This window comes from Desmodus rotundus, chromosome 2, assembly GCF_022682495.2.
Source record: "Desmodus rotundus isolate HL8 chromosome 2, HLdesRot8A.1, whole genome shotgun sequence".
NCBI lineage: Eukaryota > Metazoa > Chordata > Mammalia > Chiroptera > Phyllostomidae > Desmodus > Desmodus rotundus.
In genome coordinates this window covers 112106045-112133646 of record NC_071388.1, presented here as the reverse complement: position 1 = coordinate 112133646, position 27602 = coordinate 112106045, and the positions used below count along the sequence as shown (strand labels likewise).

Below are 27602 nucleotides of genomic sequence, written 5' to 3'. Positions count from 1 at the left end.
CATAGGAGGCAACCTGAGGTATAACATAATGGCTGTGTTTTTTTCAGGAGTTTGGAAAGCCTAACAGATCATTAAATCTTATCAGAATTTATAATGCTTTAAAAATTGATTGCTTTTCATTATTGAAGGAAGTCAAACAGAAGCCCCCAAACAGAAGTCCACACAGCATAGTCACCAGATGGACTCTTTAAGGTATCAGAACCCTTCTGGACCTTGTGTGTAACAAAGTTAACCTGTTTCCTTTGAGGTGCTGGTGGGATAGGGTCCTGAAGAAGGAAGAAAAAAAACAGAGAAGTTTGACAACCACCTTAAATATTAGATGAAAGTAATGATAAACATAGCTAATACTTTTTTAATGTTTATCATCACATGCTATTTCAAGGATTTCAATATATGAAATGAACATTATTATTACCTGTTTTTTCCGAGGAAAAAATTGTGAACAGAGTGGGCCCAAGATTTTGAAGATTGCACAACAAATAGGTGATAAAAATAGGTTTTCATTTCTGATTGTTTGAGTGTAGATCCTCTGTGTTTAATATTATTGTATGTTACTGTTAAAAGTGTTTCAATGCTTCACTGAAAGTCCTGAATATAAGTAATCACAAATATAAAAATAAAAAATTAGACTTAAAATGGAGTCTCAGAGTTAGAAGAGCACTTTGAGAAAATAGTTTTAAGTTCTGACTCTACATAGTAATCACTTAAGAACAGCAGCAACAAAACAACTTTTGCTGAGGCCCTTGAACAGTGCTTATGGTTGAGCTGGAGTATTGTCAGAATAGGTATTAAATATATACACCGAGTGCTCTCATGCAGAACTAGGTTTGAAAATACAGGGGAGAGATAAAAAGTAGAAGTGTGTGGGCCCAGGAGCTCCTGGACTAGACAATAGCTAAACTTTATCCCTGTACATTTTAGTTACATATGCTCAGGAACTGTAGATTGCTCACTTTTGTCTTGTTAATAAAATAATAATATGGGTATTAGAAGGTTGAATATAATATTTTCCTGCTAATAAAATTTCCCCACATATACCTTCAGACACATAGTGGAAAGGCCAAGAGTATAGGAACAACAGAGAATTTGGTTCAAATCCTGCCTCAAAACCCTACTGGATATGACATTTTGGGACACAGTTGTTAATTCAATAAATTTAATTGCTAATTGAAATAGACCTTTCTCTGAGCTGAGAACTGGGCATCTAAGTAGGTGTGGTCGTTGACCTTACAGAGCTCATAAACTGGTGAGGTAGGTAATTCACAATGAAATAAACATGTAAATCACTATTAGATGTATATCTATCTATCTATCTATCTATCTATCTATCTATCTATCATCTATCATCTATCAATGTATCTATTGTTCAACTATCTAACCCTTCTCTCCTTCTCTTGTTCTTTCTCTCCCTCTCCATATATATCTTATAGGACCTGTTCTTTATATACAAGACTTTGGTTTTGTTCTTAAAGGCAGGAAGAAGCCATTGAAAAATTTTTAGCATGGAGTGGCTCAACTCTGTATGTAATGATGATCCTGCTGACTAAAGCAGAGAAAATGGACTACAAGAAAAGACTGCAAGTGATTGCTGAGTTAAAACATCCAGGTGATAGAAGATATAACTGGCCTAGGCTGGTGGCTGTGAAGACGAAAAGAAATGGATATATAGTTGTGATGATTTTTGGAAGTAATATTGATAGTACTTGCTAGTGGATTTACTGTGCAAAGTAAGGGAAAGAAAAAATTCAAGAAAGATTATCATGTCAGCTTTGGGCAACTGGTACTACTTATGAGATGAGTAAGGCCACAAGAAAAAGATAATGAGTGTGGTTAGAGAGCACAGATTTGTTAAGAGTTCCCTTACAGATATGTAAAATTGGAGCCATTTATGACATAACCAAATTGAGATATTAAGGAAACAAATAAAAATATAGTTTTATAGCTTAGAAGAAATATTTTCCTCAGGATGCAAATTGGTTATCTAAAAGTCACTTCCCCATTACAAATTTAACTTCAGTTTCCCTTTCTATAGTACATAAAAATAGCAATCCATATCTTAAAAGATGAGTTTTGGAGTGTGCATTGCACCATCTTGTGCATACAAAATGCCAATAGGGAAGGAGATACTGATGATGGTGGTGGAGGCCTTTCTAATGGTGATGGCTAATTCAATGATGGGAAAGTTGCCACCAATAGCAAAGATACTGGCTCTCTCTCCAAGAAAAGAATTGATTCACAACTCAGGATGATTCTTCTCATTTCCTCATTGCTTTTCTTTTGTTGTATCTACAAGAGATGAATTATTTTACACAATTCTATATTGGCATCTTTAAGTGTGCATCTTTGTATCACCAATTCAGTGATACAGCAGAGCCATGTCCTTTATTTACTTGGTTCACCAGCATGAACATGTTTCGCCAAAGCCTGATTAATTGACCAGAGGGAGAAATCATAGATGCAAAACTTAAAAAACAGATACCCCAGTAGACAACAGAGTTGGCACAGGAGGAAAATGATAATGAAGGAGATACTCTATTATTCTTATGAGAATATAATGTAGCAAGCTTGGCCGCCAGGCATCTGTACATGGGCAATGTATAATAGCCAAAATGAACCTGACATACAGGCAGAAGAGGGTGTAACTTGTTCAGGATAATTATTTTAAGGGGGTTAAAATTATGTTCTTGGTTTACCGTGGGATTATTCACTTCAAGAAATTATTTAGCAGTAGTAATCATAATAGAAGACATTGTATCTTTGTAGAATGCATTAGGAGAACACATTTGATTCTAATTTTAGGCGAAAAGAAAGAACCTGGAGGTGGCAGAAAACTGAGATCCCAGAGCCTACAACAATGAAAGTGCAAACAACAGCAGACAAAGATCTGAAAGCCAGAGGTGTCCTTGCCTGATAGAGAATATGGTTCATGTTTCTCCAAAAGAAACATTTAGTGGCAATACAGGGGTTTCCTCTATGAATATGCACTTGCATTAGCATAGCTCTCACTAAGAACAGACTATTCGTTATATATTTTGCTTTATGCTATATTCATCATAATTTAAAAAATGACATAGCAGTCTTTTTTTTAGTATTTTTAAAATTTTTATTGTTATTCAATTACATCTGTATGCCTTTTCTGCTAATCCCTCCACCCTACCCCGGTTGAACCCACCTCCCTCCCCCACCTCCACTCTCCCCCTTGATTTTGTCCATGTGTTGTTTATAGTAGTTCCTATAATCCCCTTTCCTCACTGTCTCCTCCCCACTCCCCCCTGACTATTGTTAGATTGTTCTTAACTTCAATGTCTCTGGTTATATTCGGTTTCCTTTTTTCTTCTGTTGATTATGTTCCAGTTAAAGGAAAGATCATATGGTATTTATGCCTCACCGCCTGGATTATTTCACTTAGCATAATGCTCTCCAGTTCCATCCATGCCATTGCAAAGGGTATAAGCTCCTTTTTTCTCTCTGCTGCATAAAATTCCATTGTGTAAATATACCATAGTTTTTGGATCCACTCATTTACTGATGGGCACTTAGGTTGTTTCCAGTACATGTCTATTGTAAATTGTGCTACTATGAGCATTGGGGTGCATAGGTTCATTTGGATTGGTGTTTCAGGGTTCTTAGGGTATAATCCCAGTAGCAGAATTGCTGGGTCAAAGGACAATTCCATTTGTAGTTTTCTGAGGAAATTCCATACTGCTTTCCACAGTGGCCTCACCAATCTGCATTCCCACCAAAAGTGCACTAGGGTTCCCTTTTCTCCTCATCCTCTCCAACATTTGTTTGTGGATTTGTTTATGTTGGACACTCTGACTGGTGTGAGATGGTACCTCATTGTAGTTTCGATTTGCATCTCTCTGAGGACTAGTGATGCTGAGCATCTTTTCATGTGTCTCTGGGCCCTCTGTAGTCTTCCTCGGAGAAGTGTCTGTTCAAGTCCTTTGCCCATTTTTTAATTGGGTTGTAGGTCTTCCTGGAGTGGAGTCGTGTGAGTTCTTTATATATTTTGGAGATCAGGACCTTGTCTGAGGTACCATTGGCTAAATGTTTTCCCATACTGTTGGTTCTCTTAGTAATTTGGTGCTGTTTTCTTCAACCATGCAGAAACTTTTTATTTTGATGAGGTCCCATTTGTTTATTATTTCCTTTATGTCCCTTGCTTTAGGGGATGTGTCTGTGAGGTTGTTGCTACGTGGAATGTCTGAGATGTTTCTGCCAATGTTTTCCTCTAGGACTTTTATGGTGTTATGACTTATATTTAACTCTTTTATCCATCTTGAGTTTATTTTCGTGTATGGCGTAAGTTGGTGACGAGTTTCATTTTTTTGCATGTAGCTGTCCAGATCTCCCAACACCATCTGTTGAAGAGGCTGTTTTTGTTCCATTTTATGCTCCTGCCTCCTTTGTAAAATATTAATTGAGCACAAAGACTTGAGTTTATTTCTGGGCTCTCTGTTCTGTTCCATTGGTCTATGTGCCTGTATTTATGCCAGTACCAGCCTGTTTTGATTACAGTGGCCTTGTAATACAGTTTGATATCAGGTATTGTGATCCCTCCTGCTTTGTTCTTCCTTCTCAAAATTGCTGCAGCTATTCGGTGTCATTTATGGTTCCATATAAATTTCTGAAATGTTTGTTCTATATCTGTGAAATATGTCATGGGTACTCTAATAGGGATTGCATTGAATATATAAATTCCTTTGGGGAGTATAACCATTTTGATAATGTTAATTCTTCCAATCTATGAGCATGGTACATGCTTCCATTTGTTTGTGTCTTCCTTAATTTCTTTCTTCGGTGTTGTGTAGTTTTCTGAGTACAGGACTTTTACCTCTTTGGTTAGGTTTATTCCTAGGTACTTTATTTTTCTTGATGCTATATCAAATGGGATTTTTTCCTGATTTCTGTTTCTGCAGTTTCATTGTTGGTATACAGGAATGCCTTTGATTTCTGGGTATTGACTCTGTATCCAGCTGTTTTGCCAAATTCATTTTTTAGGTTGAATACTTTTGTGGTGGAGTCTATAGGATTTTCTATGTACACTATCATGTCATCTGCAAACAGTGACAGTTTCATTTCCTCCTTTCCAATTTGGATGCCTTTTATTTCTTTTTCTTGTCTGCTGTGGCTAGGACTTCCAGTACTATTTTGAATAGGAGTGGTGAGAGAGGGCATCCTTGTCTTGTTCCTGATGTTAGTGGGAAAACTCTGAGTTTTTGTCCATTGAGTAAGATGTTGGCTGTAGGTCTCTCATATATGGCCTTTATGATGTTGAGGGATGCTCCGTCTATTCCCACTTTGCTGAGTGTTTTTATCAGAAATGGGTGCTGTATCTTAACAAATGCTTTTTCCGCATCTATTGTTATGATCATCTGATTTTTGTCTTTGCTGTTTTTGATGTGATGTATTATGTTTATTGATTTGCGAATATTGTACCATCCTTGCATCCCTGGGATGAATCCCACTTGGTCATGGTGGATGACCTTTTTAATGTATTGCTGGATGCAGTTGGCCAATATTTTCTTGAGAATTTTAGCAGCTATGTTCATCAGCAATATTGGCCTGAAGTTATCTTTCTTCATTGTGTCTTTATCCGGTTTTGGGATTAGTATGATGCTGGCTTCATAAAAAGAGTTTGGGAGTCTTCCATCAGTTTGGATTTTTTCGAATAGTCTGTGAAGGATGGGGGTTATCCCTTCCTTAAACACTTTGTAGAATTCTCCTGTGAAACCATCTGGTCCAGGGCTTTTGTGTGTTGGGAGTTTTTTGACGACTGCTTCAATTTTGTCTGCTGTTATGGGTCTGTTCAGGTTTTCGGCTTCTTCTTCATTCAGTTTTGGAAGATTATATTTTTCTAGAAATGTGTCCATTTCACCTAGGTTTTCAAATTTCTTGGCATATAGTTCTTCACAGTAACTTCTTACAATCCTTTCTATTTCTGTGGAATCAGTTGTAATCTCTCCTCTTTCATTTCTGGTTGTGTTTTTTTGGGACCTCTCTGTTTTATTCATGATGAGTCTGCTTAATGGTTTGTTAATTTTATTTATCTTTTTAAAAAACCAGCTCCTGGATTTATTGATCCTTAGAATAGTCCTTTTAACCTCTATATCATTTAATTCTTCTACTATATTGGTTATTTCCTTCCCTCTACTTGCAGCAGGCTGTCTTTGTTGTTGTTCTTGAGTTCTTGTATGTGTAGGGTAAGGTTTTTTATTTTAAATGTTTCTGTCTTTTTTAGGTAGGCCAGTATTGCTATGAACTTCCCTCTCAGCACTTTCTTAGCTGTGTCACATACATTTTGGGTTGTTGTGGGTTAATTTACATTTGTTTCCAGAAACTTTTTGATTTCTTCCCTAATCTCCTTCTTGACCCATTCATTATTTAATAGCATGCTATTCAGTCTCCATGATTTTGAGGGTTTTAGGTTTTTTCCTTTGGGGTTTGTTTCTAATTTCAGTCCCTTGTGGTCAGAGAAAATGCTTGATATGATTTCAATTTTCTTGAATTTGTTGGGGCTTGCTTTGTGTCCTATCATGTGGTCTATCTTTGAAAAAGTTCCATGTACACTTGAAAAGAATGTGTATTTTGCTTCTTTGGGATGAAAAGCTCTATGTATATCAGTTAAGTCCATTTCCTCTAGGGTATTGTTAAGTGACAGAATATCCTTCTTGATATTATTGTTTGGAAGACCTGTCCATTTTTGACAGTGGGGTGTTAAAGTCCCCTACTATAATTGTGGTGCTGTCAATATCTTTCTTGAAGTCCTCCAAGATTTTCTTTATGTATTTGGGTGCTCCTATGTTGGGTGCACATATATTTACAATGTTTATGTCTTCTTGGTGTATTCTTCCTTTGAGTATTATGAAGTGACATTCTGAGTCTATGCTTATGGCCCTTCTTTGGAAGTCTGTTTTGTCTGATGTGAGTATTACTACCCCTGGTATTGTTTCCTGTCCGTTTGCTTGGAAAATTTGTTTCCAGCCCTTCACTTTCACTCTGTGTAGGTCTTTGTCCTGAGATGGGTCTCTTATAGGTAGCATATGTGTGGGTCATGTTTTCTTATCCATTCAACTATTCTATGTCTTTTGATTGTAGCACTTAATCCATTTACATTTAAGGTTACTATTGATAGGTAGCTCTTCATTGCCATTTTTTCCTATCTGTGTTCCTCTCTCTTTATCTTTTCCTTCCTTTCCTTAAAGTAGTCCCTTTAGCATCTCTTGCAGAGCTGGTTTGGTGGAAGTATATTCTTTTAGACTTCTTTTGTCTGGGAAACTCTTTATTTGGCCTTCTATCTTGATTGAGAGCCTTGCTGGGTAAAGTAGTCTTGGTTGCAGGCCTCTGCTTCTTATTACTTGGAATATTTTTTGCCATTCTCTTCTGTCTTGGAGCATTTCCATTGAGAAGTCAGTTGCTAACCTTATTGGGGCTCCCTTATATGTTACTTCCTGTTTCTCCCTTGCTGCCTTTAAGGTCCTTTCTTTGTCTTGGAATTTTGCCATTTTAATGATGATGTGTCTTTCAGTGGGCCTCTTTGGGTTCCTCTTGCTTGGGACTCTCTGTGTTTCCTGGATTTGGGTGACTTTTTCTCTCCTCAGATTAGGGAAATTTTCCATCATTACTTTTTCAAACAGATTTTCTATCCCTTGCTCTTCTTCTTCTCCTTCTGGTATTCCGATCATACAGATATTATTATGTTTCATATTGTCCTGCATTTCCCTTAATGCCTCTTCATTCTTTCTGAGCCTCTTTTCCTTATCTTGCTCTTTCTCGGTGTTTTTTTCTACCTTGTCCTCCAGCTCACTGTTCTGATCCTCTGCTTCATCAAGTCTGCTTTTGATTCCTTCTACTGTGTTCTTCAGTTCCGAAATTCTATTCTTCATTTCCAGTTGGCCCTTGTTCATAGTTTCTATTTCCTTTTTCATGTTGATATAGTTTGCAGTGAGTTCATTGTAGTTTCCCTGTAGTTTCTTGTAGTTCTCTGTGAGCTCAGTGAGCTTCCTGATAACCATTGCTTTGAACTCTGTATCTGATAGTTGACTTGCGTCTTTTCTAGTTAGCATTTTTTCTGAGGCTTCCTCCTTTCCTTTCACTTGGGGATTGTTTCTTTGTCTTCCCATTGTTTGTGAGACTCTTCTTGTTAGCCTCTGCTTCTTAAATTGATCTGTTCTGAATCCCTGGGTTTATGGTATGAACTTCTATGGTAGAATGCCAATGGGATTCAGTGGTGCCATCTCCTTAATCTCCTGAGGTCACTCCTCTTGAGCTGACTTTTATGGGTCTAATATGGTCTATATCTGATCCTTTTTGCGCTCCAGGTTTTATTATCTCACCGTCAGATCTTTCAATGTCCTCTGTCTTTGGTCTCTGTTCTTCACATATGCTTGAATACCGTTGTCTGTTTGCTCTGTTCCTCAGATCAGCTAGGTATTTCACTGGTGCTGAGGGGAATTGGACTCTGCCTCCCCCCTATCTCACCGTCATCTTCTCTCTCAGACATAGCAGTCTTAATAGTGATTACCACTGTCATTTGGATATGAGGAAACCGAAGTCAAAGAAAACAAGAGTATTTAGTGGAAGACTCATCTTTTTAGCAGTAGAGCATTTGTTCCATTCTTCACAACTGAACACACAAAAAGGAGTCTTTCACTCTAAATTTCACTGTGGCCAGGACAAAAAGATGGCCCTGGGCACATGAAAGCAGCAGTAACCAAAAAAGGGGAAGATTCATCCTGGCATTTATAAGAGAAAATGAAGGCCTTGTAAGAAATATGATTTAAAAAATGTAAATACTTAGGGAAAATAGGGATATACTTTACTTCTAGAGGTTTAAATACAGAATATACCACAATAGGCTTAGGAGGTTCTAAGCACCTTCAATTTAGAAATTGTGATCACTGATGATTTCAATTATTCAATGAGAATTAGAGTGAGGTATTAAAGAAACCCATGTTTAAGGAAGGTCCTAACAAGCTCATAATTTTTATCACCTATAAAATATCTATGTATATACAAGATAAAGGAGGCCCCCATTAGAAACAGTACTGTAAATTTGAAAAATACAATAAAAAGTTTCAAAAATGAGTAAGGATGGCTACCTTGTGTGTCTAAATAATTAAATACACAGTAAATCTTGGTGGAACATCCAGTGGTTCTTGGACTCTGATCTTGGTCCCAAGAGCAGAGAGGCAGAGCAAGATCCTCACCTTACAGAACAGACTGGGGAGTAGACAGGAACATAGGCTAATTTTAATTTAACAAGGAAAGACATAGAATCGAAGCATAAAACCTAAAAGGTTGTCACATGACTAGGTGTGGGAGTCAGAAAGGCTTTAAAAATAGATGATATTTGATCTGGGTAGTCAATATCAATCAGGAGGCATCCTGATGAAAGAGAATAGGGTATTTCAGAAAAAAAGTGGCATCAGTTATAAACACATAGAATCAGGAGAGAATCACACAGTCTGTGCATTTGGTGGAAGTTGAATATGAGGGATACAGAAGATGAAGGGGAGTGGCACTCAATTTCATGAGAAGTATAAACTCTACCCAGGGCTTTGAGGAGCCCTGAAGTAGATGAAATGGTGCTCACTTCAGTGAGGAGGCCATTCATCAGGGAGAGCAGCTAAGTGAGAGAAGGTAAGGGACAAACATGGCAAGTAGCGTGCATGCTGAAGCCCATGGGAAGTAAAACACAAGGTCCAGAGATGGGTGCTTGCAAAAGAAATCTACAGGCACTGCCCTCACTCAGTGGCTCAGTTGGTTGGGGCATCACCCCATGCACCAGAGGGTTATAGATTCGATCTTAGTTGGGGCTCATACAGGAGGCAACTGTTCAATTTTCTTCCTCTCACCAATGTTTCTCTCTGTCTCTCTCTGTCTCTCTCTGTCTCTGTCTCTCTCTCTGTCTCTCTCTCTCTCTCATTAATGAACATACCCTTGGGTGAGAATTAAAAAGAAAAAGAAATCTGCAGGCACAGACTTACTAAGTCAGGTTTGAAGAAAGAAGAACAACAAACATAGCAAAACAAAACAGAAAGCTTCACTTGGGGCAGAATCTGTAACGTTGACAGACAACTGAAAGACAGTAAACTCCTTGGTCCCCAGCCTCCATTGAGTATTTCCATGAGGAGAAGCTGTTTAAACTGAAAAGTGTAGACTTTATCTTCAAGGACTTGGAGCTTAAGGGAAGGACTATCTTCTACAATAACTGTCTGTGCTCCCACAGGCCAGATGAATTATATTTTAAGCTACAGGAAGGAAGGTGCAGACAGCATGGGAAGTGCAGGCACAAAGAGAGGCACATATCTTTATTTCACACTTTCTCTTCCCTTGTCTCCTGTGCACTAAGCATAACAAGCTTCTGTGACAACCCTCTCCTACTGTCTGGGCTCCTTACTATGGGACTTGACTACTAGATTTCTGAGACCCAGGAGAGGCCAGGTGGTGATGTCCTGACTCTGACTCCAGCAGTAACACTTTACTCTCTCCTCCTTGCCTCCTTGGCAGATTTCTAACAGGCACACATAATCCCTTATTGCATGTTTTTATTGACATGCCTGTCACCCCAATGTTGAATATCAGCAATATCAATCATTCAACAATACTTACTGAAAAAATACTATGTATTCAACTCTGTGTTGGGCACAGCATGGGGATACGGGACAGGCACAGTCTCTTCAAAGCTTAGAGTTTAGTTGGGGGAGACAGTTGTCAACAAAACAATCACATAATTAATTAATAAAATGCTATAATACAAAATGCTTCAACAGAAAAAAATGCAGAACTTACAAAAGTCAAGAAAAAGGTTTTAACTGTTATTTATATCCTTAAAGCTTTACATGACACTTGACACATCTTAAGTGCTAAATAAATGTTGTCAACTAAGTGAGTGCATACATGAAAGAATGAGCATGAAGCAATTTCCAAAATGGTAAATGTTTAAGATTTAAGTAATTATAGAACTATAAGATTTCTACCAGTCTTTAACAACATAATCAAATGTAATTTTCAGAAAAAATATTTATAAGCCCATGGGGGGAAAAAACAGTTCTTTACAATGGGTGTATTAACATTAAGTAATTCCTGAATAACCTGGCTTTCCAGGTTGGGACAACAAGGCTGAACTGATATGTCTTTCCATTCATTTCACAAATATTTATTGAACACCTCTCTGTCTCTATGAGGTGCTGGCACTTAACGGGCAAGGTGCGTGCTCTCACAGCATGTACATTCTGGTATAGGGACTTGAGAGGGAAAGCAGCAAACCAGTAAGCCCAAACAAGGTATTCTGGTGTGTGAATGGGAGTAGGAAGCAGTAAAACCATAGCATATAACTATGGATTAATACTGGGTGCACAGGAAGTAGTCAGATGAATTTAGAGGGACAATGAGACTGGCCTTCTATGAAGAGGTGGCATTATAATTAAGAATCACATAGACCAAAAGAGCTAAACATGTAAATTCCAGGAAAAAATGTTCTGTATCTTAGAAACAGAAAGTGCAAAAGCCCGGAGGTAGAAAAAGCCTGGTATGTTTAAGAAATAAAAAGAAAGTCTGTAAGGATACAGAGAAGTAGAAGGAAGTTAAAGAGGCAGGCAGAGAATATTCAATGAGAAATATTACTTGCCAATAAGGACTTTCAGACGAGATCGGGCACATTCAGAGTGGTAGGGCCATAGACCCAATAAGGACTTTCCATTTTAAGTAAAGCAGGTAGGGGAAACAATGTGATTTTATTTCTTTATTTATAAAAATCACTTTGGCTATTGCAGGAAAAAATGGGTATGAGGAGGTAGTGTCATGGAGCAGGAACTTCTGGTAGAGTATCTTTAAATTCCTTCCCAAAGGAATGGTACTGATAGAGGCTTCTACTCAGGAAGGCAGGAGAAGTATATGGATTTAAGAAATGTTTGGGAGGAAAGGACTGGTAGAGCCACTCTGAACTATAGATGCATTGCATAGGAATAGAAGTATGGGAAAGTCATGAAAGGCAAGGACCTACATCCAAGATTGCTCTATCCATCAAAGCTTTCATTTAGAATGGAAGGGCAGATAAAGTGCTTCTCAGTTAAGGTCAAGTTAAAGGAGTTTATCATCACCAAGCCCTTATTATATGAAATGTTAAAGGGATTTGTCTAAGAAAAAGATTAAAAAATATGAACAGTATAATGACAGCAAACTCAGTTATTAACAACCACACCGAAAACAAAAACAAACAACTAGAACAGGAACAGAGCCACAGAAACAGAGATCACATGGAGGGTTAGCAGCAGGGGATGGGAGTGGGAGACAGGGGGAAAAGGTACAGAAAATAAGTGGCATAAATGGTAGGTACAAAATAGACAGGGGGAGGTTAAGAATAGTATAGGAAATGGAGAAGCCAAAGAACTTATAACAATGACCCATGGACATGAACTATAGGGGGGGAATGTAGGTGGGAGGGGGTGTGCAGGGTGGAGGGGAATGAAGGGGGGGAATGGGACAACTGCAATAGCATAATCAATAAATATATTTTTTAAAAAGTTATGGGAAAGAAGGAGTTAAGGCTGTGTCCTGGGATTTTGCTTTAGCAGGTGGATAAACAGTGGTGCCAGTTACTGAGATGGGGGCAATGTGAATGAGCAGGATGTTGAGAGAATGATAATCAAGAATTCTGTTTTTGCTATATTAAACTTTAGATATTTATTAGACCTTCAAGTCGACATATGAAGCATAATGCATGTATTATGTTAACATGTGGAACTTGTTAACATTCAGCTTTCTGGATCTGTAACCCCAGAAACCATAGTCCAGTTTGTATAAGACAGGGTTAGGAAAATGTGTTTTATGAAGTTCTTCAGATGATTCTACAGACATTTAGTTGACCATACCATGGAAAAGAGTACAAGCATGTAACCCATTATGCACTCTTGTAACCAAAATCAGGAATCTATTGAACAAATTTATATTAAAGTAGTAGTAATCAAATGTTTTTATTTATTAGGGGTCATAGCATATGAGCAGGAAATGTCACTGCTAAGGCAGAAGAAAAATTTAGTTTTATGCAATTTTAGATTTAAATATAAAACTCAAAGGGGGAAAATTATAGGGATGGAAACCTTTCTTGCATAATTCTGACCTTATTTTAGAGTGGTTACCAGTTCTACCCATGTTTACAATATTTTTTATATACAAGATGGACTCTACTTATACTTTCGGTATAAACAACTCACAGAAGAAAGAATGGCTAGCATAATTCCAGAACAGAATCATTCCATGTGTTACATTGGGTTGAAATGTTCCTTCCCCTCCTCTTGTAGATATATGAACACAGAGAAGCTTTTTGTTTGTTTGTTTGTTTTTTATTGTTGTTTATTTTTGTTTGCTTGTTTTCCTTTCCTTCATGGCTCTGAGAGAAGGGATAACTTTGTAATACTCACTTCCTGATAAGAAATAACTGAGCTTAAATTATTATTTTACTGTAAGGAAAAATGGCAACTCAGACATCAAAAGTTCTTAATTTAATTTTTTAAGACATTATCATCTGTCACTTCCAAGCTCCTTCATTCTGAAATGGGAGAGCTTTTATTTTCTTTCCTGGTTTGAATTTTACATTTTCAAGCGTTTATAGGTTATCAAAGTCCAGAAATAACTTTAAAACAATTGAGATTGCCATTCTCAATATAAATAAACTGGTACTATGTGGATAGTTTGAAGTCTATGTGGGTACTTACTATAGGAGCATCCGTACACTTCAACCCTCATGCCAATCTTTCCACTTGGATTCCATTCCAGGGGCACGAAGCGAACAAAGCGGGCTCTCACCGCATGCAGTAATTTGTGGTGCATCACGCTGTCAGCATTTGAGTTCCCAACAAAGTTCTGCAGAGAGAAGAGGAGGCCCAGGGAAATCTGTGATTTTGAAGTACCTTCCTTATATGCCAGAACTCAAGGAAAGTCACTGCAAATCTACATATGTTACTCCACTAAGTCTTTCAAAAAAAACCTCTCAATTTCTCAGATATTTCAAGTGAAATCTGACTTGTGTGAGAATTTTGCATTATATGTCATATTTTTGAAAACATTGTACATTATTTTTTAAATTTTTAATTGTTATTCAATTATATTTATTGTTGTGTGCCTTTTCTCCCCATCCTTCCACCCCACCCCAGCTGAAACTCCCTCCCTCCCCCACCTCCACCCTTCCCCTTGATTTTGTCCATGTGTCCTTTATAGTAGTTCCTATAATCCCCTCTCCTCACTGTCCCCTCCCCACTACCCCCTGCCCATTGTTAGATTGTTCTTAACTTCAATGTCTCTGGTTATATTTTGTTTCCTTTTTTCCTCTATTTATTATGTTCCAGTTAAAAGTGAGATCATATGGTATTTGTCCTTCACTTCCTGGCTTATTTCACTTAACATAATGCTCTCCAGTTCCATCCATGCTGTTGCAAAGGGTATAAGCTCCTTCTTTCTCTCTGCTGCATAGAATTCCATTGTGTAAATGTACCATAGTTTTTTGATCCACTCATTTTCTGATGGGCACTTAGGTTGCTTCCAGTACTTGGCTATTGTAAATTGTGCTGCTATGAACACTGGGGTGCACAGGTTCTTTTGGATTGATGTTTCAGGGTTCTTAGTGCACTGTTGGTGGGAATGCAGACTGGTGAGGCCTCTGTGGAAAACAGTATGGAAAAACTAAAAATGGAACTGCCCTTTGACTCAGCAATTCCGCTGCTGGGATTATACTCTAAGAAACTTGTACATTATTTTTTAATACTACCCCCAAGGTTTTTCAATAAGTGAATCCTAGCAAGTCATGTAACACCTGAAAGCTTTACAAGGTAAGTAATAAAATGAAGTTTTGATATTCCTAATGTTACTAATCACTAAGGTATGGGAGATAAATGGCAAAACTTTTTTGAGGTAATTTTTACCTCTAGCTGAGGACAGTTACTAAGCTAAGCACTTTCCATTATTACCATTTCAAGGGTGGGGCGGGGAGGGGAGGGTGGACAAAAAAACCCCCTGAAGCTTAGAAAGAAAAAAAAGATGGGTGAAGAAATTTCTTTAAATTATCCAATTGGTTCGTAATTGGCCTGAAACTCAATTCTAAGGTTTTACTATTTCAAAGTCTATGAATTTCCTATAGCACCATAACTCTTCAAAGATACTATTATTAATTGTTAAAAGAAGTGTAACAGAAGGATCCAGTTTTTAGGTAATTTACTTTATATTTCCTTGTGAAATTTAAACAAAGGAACACACAGTGTGGGAGCTAAAATTGTGCCTCCTGGCCTTTATTTGGATAAATCATTGCTGGAGTCAAAATTTTTCTGCATACTTAATTTTTCTCCATTGGAGTAAAATATATATACCATAAAATTTACCATTTTAATAATTTTAAATTATATACTTCAGTGGCATTAATTACATTCACATTGCTCAAAAATCTATCACGACTATCAATCCACAAAACTTTTCATCACCCTCATTGTACAGGTCAGCTAGCACACGGATATGATTGCTTTCCTATGAGTCATCATATGCTTTCTTCTCTGCTTCATGTATTCATAGACAAAAACTGCTTGCTAATGCCCTTGAATGCCAACCAATAAATAGGTCCACTGGTTTCTAAAAATACCAAAGTGAACACTAAGAAATGATTTATCTGTTTAATGATATCCACTTAAAAAAACCCAAAACTCAACCTTGGTATGCCCTGAAAACACTCAAGAATCTAGGGTACCTTGAACAGTCTGACATTTCTACTGAACACAAAACATCATACTATCTGATAACTCTGACATTAAGTATTTGATATAATTACTATTAAAATCATGAAGTGGAAGAAGACTTCTGGCCAAGATGGAGACATGGGTAGATATACTTTGCCTCCTCACACAACAAAAAAAAGGACAACAACAAATTTAAAAACAAAAAAATAGCCATAACTGTCAGAAAATGAAAATGTATGGAACTTTCACAGCCAAGGAGTTAAAGAAGGAACATTCATCCTACTGGTAGGAGGACAGCCATGGTGGAGAGGACTTGCTGCCAGGCGGTAGCATGAGGACTGGGGTGAGTGAAGAGGCAGCTGGTGGACAAGGCGGTGCCACATTTGTATTCAGATAAACCAGGAGGAACAACTGGGGAGTGAAACAGACTGGGCAACCCAGGGTTCCAGCTTGGGGAAAAAAGCCTCAAAATCTCTGGCTGTAAAAATCTATGGGGGGGTTTCAGTGGCAGGACTCCTGGCCTCACAGGAGAGTTTGTTGGAGAGACCCACAGGGTCCTAGAACATACACAAAACCACCCTGGTAATCAACAACAGAAGAGCCCAATTTGCTTGTGGGTAGTGGGGGAAATGACTGAAAACTGGCCAGAGAGCTGAGCAAGTGGTATTGTTCCCTCTTGGACCATTCCCCCACATACAGTACCAAAATGCAGCCACTTAGATTGCCCCCGCCCTGGCAAATACCTAAGTCTCTGCCCCTTACAACTTAACAGGACTGCTCAGACAAAAAAGACATGTTCCAAATGAAAGAACAGATGAAAGCTCCAAAAATACAACTAAGCAATTAAGAGATAGCCAACCTATCAGCTGGAGAGTTTGAAACACTGGTAATCAGGATGCTCACAGAAATGCTTGAGCATGGTTGCAAAATAGAGGAAAAAGTGAAGGCTATACAAAGTGAAATAAAGGAAAATGCACAGGGAACCAATACTGAAGGTAAGGAAACTGTTACTCAAACCAATGGTTTGGATCAGAAGGAAGAAATACACATTCAACCAGATCACAATAAAGAAACAAGAATTCAAAAACAAGTGGGGAGAAGCTTAGGAACCTCTGGGATGACTTTAAACATTCCAACATTTGAATCATAGGGGTGCCTGAAAGAGAAGAGGAAGAACAAGATATTGAAAATGCATTTGAAAAAATAATGGAGAACCTCCCTGATCTGGCAAAGGAAATATGATTCCAGGAAGTCCAGGAGGCTGAGAGAGTCCCAAAGAAGCTGGACCCAAGGGAGCATACAAGAAGGCGCATCATAATTATACTACCCAAGATTAAAGAGAAGGAGAGACTCTTAAAAGCAGCCAAAGAAAAGGAGAGGGTTACTTACAAAGGAGTATCAATAAGTCTATCAGCTGATGTCTCAAAAGAAACCCTGCAGGCAAGAAGAGGCTGGAAAGAAGTATTCAAAGTCATGAAAGGCAAGGACGTACTTCCAAGACTACTCTATCCAACAAAGCTATCATTTACAATGGAAGGGCAGATAAAGTGCTTCCCAGATAAGGTCAAGTTAAAGGAGTTCATCATCACCAAGCCCTTATTATATAAAATGTTAAAGGGACTTATCAAAAAAAAAAGAAGATCAAAAATGCAAATAGTAAAATGACAATAATCACACAATTACCAACAACCAAACCTAAAAAAAAAAAAACAGAAACAAAAATTAACTAAATAATCAACTAGAACAGGAACACAATTATGGAAATGGAGATCACATGGATGGTTATCAGTGGTGAGGGGGAAGGAAGAGATCGAGGGGAAAGTTACAGGGAATAAGAAGCATAAATGCTAGGTAAAAAATAGACAGGGGGAGGTTAAGAATAATATAGGAAATGGAGAATCCAAAGAACTTACATGTATGACCCATGGACAGGAACTAAGGTGGGGGAATGCTGGTGGGAGGGGGAGTGCAGGGCATACAGGAATAAAGGAGAGAGAAAAATGGGACAACTGTAATAGCATAATCAATAAAATATATTTTTTAAAAATTGAGTAAGACTCCAGTCAAATGGCAGAAATTTTTAGATTAGATTTTTTAAAAGGCTCATCTCTATGCTTTTTATATGATACTTATTTGTTTAATAACAAAAACTTTGATAGGTTGAAAATAAAAAGATGGGAAACATATTATTTAGGAACAGTAGGCATAATAAACCTGCAGTTCTTCTGTTAATACCAGACAAAGTAGAGTGTATTACAAGATATAAGAAACATCTCAAAATTATGAAGGGCCAATTGATCATGAAGACATTATATATATGTAGTTATATATATATAACTACATTAAAGATTTAAAATACAAGGAGCAAAAAAAATGAGAAACAAAAAGAAGAAAAAATCCTCAATTTTAGTTGTTTTTTACATCTTTCAGTAATTGGATGAATAAGTGGAAAAATCATCACAGTAGAGAAGGTATAAATAACACTATCAGTGGATTAGCTAATGAGTGTTCATATACTATGTCACTACACTGTAGATTTCACATTGTGCATGTGGAACATCCACTAAGAGAGAGTACATTTTACATGATAAAGTAAGTCTTATCAAAACTACAGAGGGTTTCTAGCCACAATAAAATTAAGAATTGATAATATGAAATTACTCAGAAAACCCTCAAATATTTGGAAGTTAACCATTGGTCAAATAAGATCTCACAATGGAAATTAGGAAATAGTTCAAACTGAATGATGATAAAGGCACTGTATCAAAATGTGTAGAACACACTTAAAGCAGTCTTTAGAAGAAAATATATTGCTTCAAATGTTTTTTTTTACATAGGAAGAAAGGTATAAAATTAAAAATCTAATTTTATACCTCAATAAGTTTGAAAAAGTGTAAATCAAACTCAGAATAGCAGATTGGAATACTACTCAATAGTGAGTAATAAAAATAATAACAAACTATTGATACCTGCAACAAAACATTATATTGTGCAAAAGCAACCAGCCATAATAAGTACACCTTGTGTGAGTCTGTATATGTGTTTGGAAGAGGAATAATTAACTCTGATGTAGAAATCAAATCAGTAATTTTTTGACGATGTAGGGGCAGAAAAAGACTGCAAAGAATGTTCATTAATTCATTTGAACATAATATATTTGTAAGATGAGAAATAGTATTATCTTTATTTTAGAGACAGAAGAACTTAGTTTTGAAGGGTTGAAATTAAGTGATAAGTAGTAAATCGATAAATTATCAAATTGGGACTAGATTATAGAGATTCTGATTAAAGTCCAGTGATCCCTTTATTCTACTTCCATTGTCACCCCATATGTCAGGTTTCTGAAACCCACAAAATAATTATTGTGGTACAATAATAGCTACCATTTTTTCAAATCTCCTCCATACCTGACACTTGCTAGGCCCTCTGCATATTATACTTCACTGCATTCCATTTATCATCAGGAAGCCTTTAGCCAACTTGCTCACTAAAGGAAGCACCTCAGCACACAACTACACACATGCATTTAACAATTCTGCATCTGCTATACATTTTAAAATTGTGTGGTCACTTACTATGGTGTTCTCCACTTTACCAGGAGACTCTGAGAATTAGAGAGTTAAGTCTGAAACATATTATATACACTACTTTTGAAAAGTTTGTTTTTACCATCCCCCTACCTCAAGCAGTGTTATACTGAATTTGGGCGCAGACCTTGAACTGTTGCCATGAGATAAATGTTATTATTATTTTAAAATACCATGCATATTGTTCTTGACAAAGCTATTCATTGATTTTGTCCCTATTCAGGGATATGGTATAGAAGTTAGTCTTTATACCCCGTTTCTTCCCCTATGGTTAAAGTAATGTGAATATCAGAGAAGTTCTTAGATGCCTATAAAAGTGAAAGAGAACATGAGAGGGGCTCCCAGGGACCTTCCTCATCCTAAGCCTGTAAATGAAAGGAGGGTACCAGAATCAATACTGAGCTCCTTCTTTTTGGTCATTTGTTCCTTCATGTTAAACAACATTGAGGTTTGTGAACAGAATAACTTATGGTCACAATGAAGTTACCAACGACTTCCAACCACTTTATTAGGCAGCTAATAGAGAGGCCATAAACTGTGAGGCTATGACAGCACCATCACTTAATCTTATCACTGGACAGCAGGCTGGGTCAGCTCCCACCAGACCAAGTCATTGCATTCAGTGAACATACCACACAGAATCAACCCAACTGATGAATTTGGCAGTGAGATTGCATGCATCCTGGTGCCACAGGGAAGGTATTATAAGTTTGCTTAATTACAGTCTGAATAAGAAATAACAGGTGTAAAACCAAATTTTGCTTCAGGAACCTTAACAAGAAACATCAGGGATGCTCCGGGAGATTTCTATTTCAAGTCTGGCACTCTGCCAAACAAACTATGTTGCCTAAGTGGCTGTTGTGAGGGTAGCAGTAGAGTAGGAGGGAAGGAAGAGGAGTGCTGGGTGCCAATCCTAACCACCTGCTGACTTGTTCAGGGGTCCCCAGCTAGGCACTTGGACTGCAATTCCCTTGGGGATAAAGATTGTATCTTATTGTAAATGGGAATGTCTAGTTCAGTAGGAACACGGTATTTCTTAAAGGTATGCCGAAATGGTGTTTTGTAACTCAAACCACATTTTTTACAAATAGTTTCTTAAAGCTGCTCACATGTTTTTCATGATTTGCTGACTGACTGAGTGAATGATTCAACAAAAGGAACATAACTTTTCTAAATCTTGGTTTTCTCATCAGGAAAATGGTGCAAATAAATTTTCCAGGGAGATAGTAAATCTTATATTAAACATTGTGCTCAAATGAGATTGCACATGGAGATTCTCATGAATACAGGCAATAGTCTAACACATTTAGAGGGTTTCCAATACATATTACGGTGTACAATGTCTTTGTGTGAGTATATTCTGCAGCAGTGACTTATTAATACCTTCAATCCTCATGCAAGGCATGTATTTGTCAATCTTACATAAAGTTTTTGAATGACATTCAAAGGGCTCGCCCCAAATAAGAGTGCAGACTAGAGCTAAAAAAGGACCAGAAGCTCAGCACTAATTAGAAATACATTTTTCTTATTTAATAAGATATATTTAATAAGCAGAGGGTAATTAACATGCAAACCATAGAGTTAAATTAAAATTGATAAACCCACTCAGGCTAATGTTCCAAACTGCTGCTCAGGCATATGTGCTAAAGTGAAGTTAAGACAGGCACTTGTGAAAAAGAAATAGGACAGGCAGGTAGGTGCTAGGCAGAGGTTTCTGACAGAAATTCTAACATGATCGATTTTAGGGGGTTAAAAAGGAGAGTTAAACTATTGCATATTATTTCCTCTAACTTGTTCATGGTGCATTGCATATTACATTATTATCAGTGCATATGCAGTATGTATATCTACCTGTAATTACACAGGAGTAGTTATTTCATTAGCTTAGAAGACCATCTGGAACTTGATAGCTGTGTAAGAGTGGTCCCAACTCTCTAGTTTGATCCTGATACTTGGCAAGGAGGGTAACTGGTCCATGCCACTCTCTACCTTCCCTCCTTTGCCATATATGACCTCTAGAATAGGGGAAAATTCAGGGATTTGGACAACATTAGAGGAAGACTGTCAAAATTGAACCATGCAGTCAGGCACACATGTCCTGTTCCCTTCCCTTAGGAGCTGCATGCTTTTACTCTTTCTGAGTCATGGAATTGTATCACTGAAGATATATTTACTTGCCTCTGTCTCTGTCAGTAGAAATGCCCTTCAGTGGGTATTAAGTCTTCCTTATTCCCATCTCATTCCTGACACTATTATACATGCATTCTTGTGCCTGACTTGTCATTCTGATCTCCTGAAATGTGATTATTGTGTTGCAGCTTCAGAAAATGGAATCCTATATGAAATCCTAATATTGGTCATTTTATTATTAATTTATCCATATCAAAGTTACTTGATTTTTAATTTTTATCCTCATCCAAGGACATGCTTATTGACTTTAGAGAGGGGGAAATAAAGGGGGGGACAGTGGGAGAGAAACATTGATGTAAGAGAAAAACATCAATCAGTTCCCTTACATGCATACCCCGACTGAGACTGAGCCTGAAACCCAGGACATGTACCCTGACCAGGATTTGAATCATTCAGTTTACAAGATGATGCTCCAACCAACTGAACCACACTGGTCAGGGCTATATCAAAGTTGATTGTGGTACAAATCTCATCAGATAAAGAGTCTCTAAACACACTACCAAAATTTCATCCTAACACATCACATGCATCCCTGTCGATTCCCATGAAGGGATGTAGAAAGACTCAACAGCAGAAGTTACTGAGTAGCTGGCAAAAGATTGCACACAATGTCCTCAATTCACTTACTGCCCCAATGGAGGCACCAGCACTGTCTGTGCTCAGTACTGGATCTCAAACAGGAAAACCTGGCTTCTTACAGGTGCAGCACCCTTATTCATGGAGGACCTGGGTATCTACCTCCAGGTCTCTCATCAAAGCTGATGAATTCTCAATTTTCCTCATCATTCTCCTAATTAGATGAACCAGTGTTTGGCTTTTTTGCATTTAAACTGTTCCATCAATAATTCATGCACAAATAGAGTTTACTAAATGTCAAAAGTTTTAAGCACTAAGAAAGGGCATTGGTAAAGCTATTTTAATGTAGAAGTTGAAGGCTTCTCAAATCACCGTGGGCCTCTTCTCATTAAAAGCTTTACAAATGAGCGTCTGATTTACAGGAAGTTTCTGGATTAAGTTTCTGAATACTCATCCTAGAACAGTAGAATACTTATACATGCAATTATGCCATCAGCTTCCCTGTAGCAATTATAATGACTGGGTCAATTTTTACTAGAAAATAAAATATGATCAGCTAATAATGTCAAAAACATGTATATCAACCTAGAGCTAAATGGAAATGTGGCTAGGATCGTCTTGATCTAGAGCACTAATTACCAATGAGGACAGTATGCATGTTTAAAAATTAGTACATGCACATGAAACCAGACTCCTCCATTGCCATTGCTGTGCTTGTTCAGAGGCTCTGAATTTTGTGAGATTTCTGTTCTAAGTATAAGGGGTAATAAGGCAACTGTTACTAACAGTGTCATACATATTTTTTTTCCATTCCTATGCTGAGAACTATAACATCAATACATGTGGCAGCTGGATGATATGGCCCATGACTTGAGAAAACTGAAATACTCCCTTAGTAAATTAAGACTTTTCACACTTCACTAAAGCAGATAAGAAACAATACCTTAACTCTTCTTCAACTTCTAAGAAAAAAAATAGAAAGCAAAGGAACTAAGCAGGGGAGTTGACAGGAGGGTCTGGCCTTCTATCACAGGACCTGGATGGAGTTAAGGAGAGACATTGCAACAAAGGCTGGGTCCACAGCTAGAAAGAGTACTACCACTATGTCCAGGGTGAAGCCAAGGGCAAAGGGAAAGATAAAACCAAGATGGAAAGACTGCTAAGCTCAGCATCCCTGTGTTTGCAAGGCAATGGCTTTAGTCTGTGATCTTGTCAAATTATTTCCTCAGCCCAGCATAACTCACTCTCCTATCTTGATTCAATTTCCTTTCTAAACTTATTGCACTTTTCTTCTTTGTGTCTCTGCACAGCACTGTAAGCGCCTTGAGAGAAGGATCTTCTCCTAGAATGACAAGTGAGGAGGCCTCACGCAGATCTGTTGAATTAATGAAAGAATGATATGCAGTTTTTGTTCCCTTAATTAGTGTTCATTAAAGAACCCTGTTATTTTTTTTCATGTAGCATCTTAAAGGAACCATTCTCCATAGAAATGTGAACACAATGTCATAATGAGAGAACTTCATGTTCACAGCTTTTGGTGGACAAACCAAAGATAGGAGTTTCAAGACATATTGTTTTGTCAAAATGATTCCATTAATTGAAGAAGGAATTGAAAGAACCCTGAATCACCAATCCAAAAGAACCTATGCACCCCAATGTTCATAGCAGCACAATTTACAATAGCCAAGTACTGGAAGCAACCTAAGTGCCCATCAGCAAACAAGAGGATCCAAAAACTATGGTGTTGGGGGCTGGGATAAGCCTGAAACAGGCTGATACAATCAGACCTGAAGGTTGCGCCCGAATAACAGGATGCTGCGGACAGGAGCCATAGAAACCCCCCCTGGACATGCAGCTGGCACACCAATCAGTGCCTTGATCACCCGCCCGCCATGCACCCCCCGGCCAATCGCAGGCTAGAGCACGCTTTGAAGCCACCTATCCACTGCACTTCCTCTACTGCCCTCCTCTATATAACTCCCTCCGTTTTGAAATAAATTTGCAGCTTGATCAGAATCCTTTGTCTTGCTGCCGTTCTTTCGCGCCTCCTGTCCCATCCCTTTTCATCCGTTGCAGGTATATCGGCGGACCCCGTTGACTGCCTCGCAGGCCGAGGCACTATGGTATATTTACACAATGGAATTCTACGCAGCAGAGAGAAAGAAGGAGCTTATACCCTTTGCAACAGCATGGATGGAACTGGAGAGCATTATGCTAAGTGAAATATGCCAGGCGGTGAGGGACAAATACTATATGATCTCACCCTTAACTGGAACATAATCAATAGAAGAAAAAAGGAAACAAAATATAACCAGAGACATTGAAGTTAAGAACAATCTAACAATAGCCAGAGAGGAGTGGGGAGGGGATAGTGGGGAGAGGGGTTTTCAGGAACTACTATAAAGTAAACATGGACAGAACCAAGGGGGAGGGGGATGCAGGGGAGGAGGGTGGGTTTGGCTGGAGTGGAGTGGAGAGGTGGGCAGAAAATGCAGACAACTGTGATTGAACAACAATAAAAAAAATTTTAATTAATACTGTACCATGGAGTAGAGGCTAAGGTGTGAGGTCCAGGCCCTTGTTGGTTCTGAGGTTCTCACTAACCACGCTACTGGGAACGCCAGGTGCTGAGAGTTTAGACCTGAGTTTAATGGTTATGCAAGTTATATATGCTCATTATAAATACTAAATAAAGTCATAACAATGAAAAAAATAATAAAAAAGAAACAATACCACATATTTGAGTTCCTTCTACTACTGCAGCTGACTTTAATAGTGAATAATGTTTCCATGTGTACAGTTAAGAAATCTTGTGCCATCCAGCCTATCAGAAACTATCTGAGGGAGAAACATCAGAAGAAGCTAGTGAGCAGCACAAGCTACCCATATTTCTTACTCGATAACAATCTGTGTCAATGAATATCCAGTTGTTGACCCCACAAGCTACTGCACACTGTGTTCTTACATGTAATTGAGCAGGGAACAGGGTAATCATGGTACTAGATCTGTGAGGGCCAAGAGATGACTTAAAGGCTCTAGAATGCTCTTATCATTATTTCTTCCAAGTTTTTTGGGACCATTTCCAAAGATCAATGTCTGTACCAGCACATAAGCCTCAATTCACCTATAATGTAAGTAGCTGATTTTCTCCTAAGATAATTTAACTTCCCTGAGTGGAAACTTTTGAGGAAATAGCAGATTCTCATTGGAGATAAAGAACACAAAAGATACCATGTGCCTTTCCCCCCCTGAGATTTGGATCTCAACCAGAACTCTGCAAAGAAGATATAAGCTCAGTGTCAGTTTTTGGCAAAACTATATAATAGGCACAATTTATCACGATCTCCTTCTCTTCTCCCCTGCTCCTTTTTTCCATTTCTGCTCTTATCTGACTTTCATTTTTTTCTTTTAAGTTGTTAGTAGCTCGAGCAATGTTCCTCCCTAGGGAAAGCCTGTATTTAAATTTTTAAAAGGGATGGTTAAAGCACAAAGGAACAAAGAAAGAAAAGGAGGAAGGAAGGAAGGAAGGAAGAAAGGAAGGAAGGAAGGAAGGAAGGAAGGAAGAAAGGAAGGAAGGAAGGAAGGAAGGAAGGAAGGAAGGAAGGAGAGGAGAGGAGAGGAGAGGAGAGGAGAGGAGTTACATGTTAAAATAATTTCTAATGCTAGTTTGGCTAAAAAAACAAATAAAATATCTGGATATTTGCTGCAAACTCTGAGGTCTGGCCCTGAGTAAATGAAAAGCTAAGTAAATATCTGGTGTATGTTGTAGCTCCTTTCATCTTAACAACCACCTTCATCATTATTTTCCTGCATTACCATGATAGCCACTTGAATAATCTCTCTCTCTCCAGTGTTATTCCCATCTAATCAATCTGACAAGATAGTTCATATCTTTAAGGTCAAGGACACATTTCTTAGTATATCTTATAAAGCTCTCTGTTTTCCAAACCATCTTCTGCTTCTTCTCTCCTCACCATGCCCTCCTTCTACCATATCAAAAGACTAAAAGATCCCTCAAGCAAGCCAGTAAATTATTTTTTAAGCATCTTCTCCAGTGGGCTCCCAACCTCTTTATTTAAGATGGTGACATTCTTTGTTTATCCCTATTGTCTCTTCTGTCATAGCAATGCATGAAAAGGCTAGCATTTATGTGCTTCTGATGGTCTCAGCTAGACAGCAGTCACCTGAAGACCTCTGCCCTGATGAATTATGGGTCTCTAACACCTGGTATATATTGTAGCACACAGAAGGTGGCAAATACATAACATCTTCATTCTTCATTTCACTTATTTTCTCTTATCCCCATTGAGCACTGGATCCTTGGCTGCATTATTCAACATGAAGTTTCTGGGCTTTGGAGGGAGGTACCCTTGAAAATCATCTCCCATCATTATTCTATATGTAGCCAAAGGCCATTTATATTATCATTCAGAATCTTGGCTTCTTTATCTATTAAATTGACATAATAATTCATATAAAAGCAATTTTATATTAAAACTTCTTTTATCCAAAAAATCCCCTAGGATTATGAATTGATTTGCTGTTGTCCAGAAGTTTGCAACAGTGTCTTCCACTACTAAAATTAATCATCCTTCCAGCTGCTTTTGTGCGTAAATACCAAGGAGGTATGCGTGCTCCTTACTAAATGCAGAGGAATAAGGCTGGATGAGTGTGTTTGTACCTCACTGCATGGAGGGATACTCAGGCTCTGTTCATACTTTCTTTATTCCCAGATTCAAATAATGATTTTCAGATTCTCCATCTTGATAATTCCACAATTGGTCTGACTTCAATACTGACAGACAGCATTTGAATCTAGTCAAACATGAATTCTGAGTTCCTGAACTTGATATTCAAGTTCCACTAAACTGATTCCATTCTGTATTGAGTATTATTTTGCACAATACCTGCCTGCACTGTAAACTCCAGAAATCAGCTATTCATTGTCATTGGTCACAGATATCATATGCAAGCTTGTTTCCATGCCTTTGTGCTATGACTTTACAACATTTCCTTATGGAGTTAGGAGGATGGTTATATATGCTGAATTGCAAACCCTTGCTCTACCAGTTGGTAGATGTGAGAACTTGGGCAAATACTTAACTTTCCTGTTAAAAAAATCTGCCCAAGTTTTTTTAATCCCATTTTTGTTTTCAAAATATGTAAATATATGCAGACAGAGTATCTAAAGTGTATTTGGAAGTATAGTTTTCTCCAGATACCTGGGATTACAGCAGTTCTTGTATGTTTGCTTACTTGTACTATATTTTTCCCCAGTAATTTTTTAATGCATGTAGAACTTTCTGAAAAAATTTAAATTATTTTATTGTTGTTCAAGTACAGTTGTCTGCATTTACCCCTCACCACTACCCCCACACCCCAGCCATCCCCACCTCCCTCCCCTGATTCCACCCCCTGTTGGTTTTGTCCATGTGTCCTTTATAGTTGTTCCTGAACAAATTTTAATTCACTTCCTTTTTTAAAATTCTTGTTTATGCTATTACAGTTCTCCCAATTTTCCCCC

At 37.9% G+C, this 27602-nt stretch overlaps 1 protein-coding gene across 3 annotated transcripts in view; it reads right to left on the bottom strand.

Annotated features, from left to right (window-relative positions):
* CNTNAP5 (contactin associated protein family member 5) overlaps nucleotides 1-27602 on the bottom strand; it is a 981662-nt gene that overhangs the window by 533501 nt on the left and 420559 nt on the right. For all 3 annotated transcript variants that reach the window (XM_045203156.2, XM_053918555.1, XM_053918556.1), the window contains one exon: nucleotides 13722-13869. In XM_045203156.2, coding sequence (XP_045059091.2) covers nucleotides 13722-13869 — 148 coding nt within the window. The remainder of the gene's footprint in view (nucleotides 1-13721; nucleotides 13870-27602) is intronic.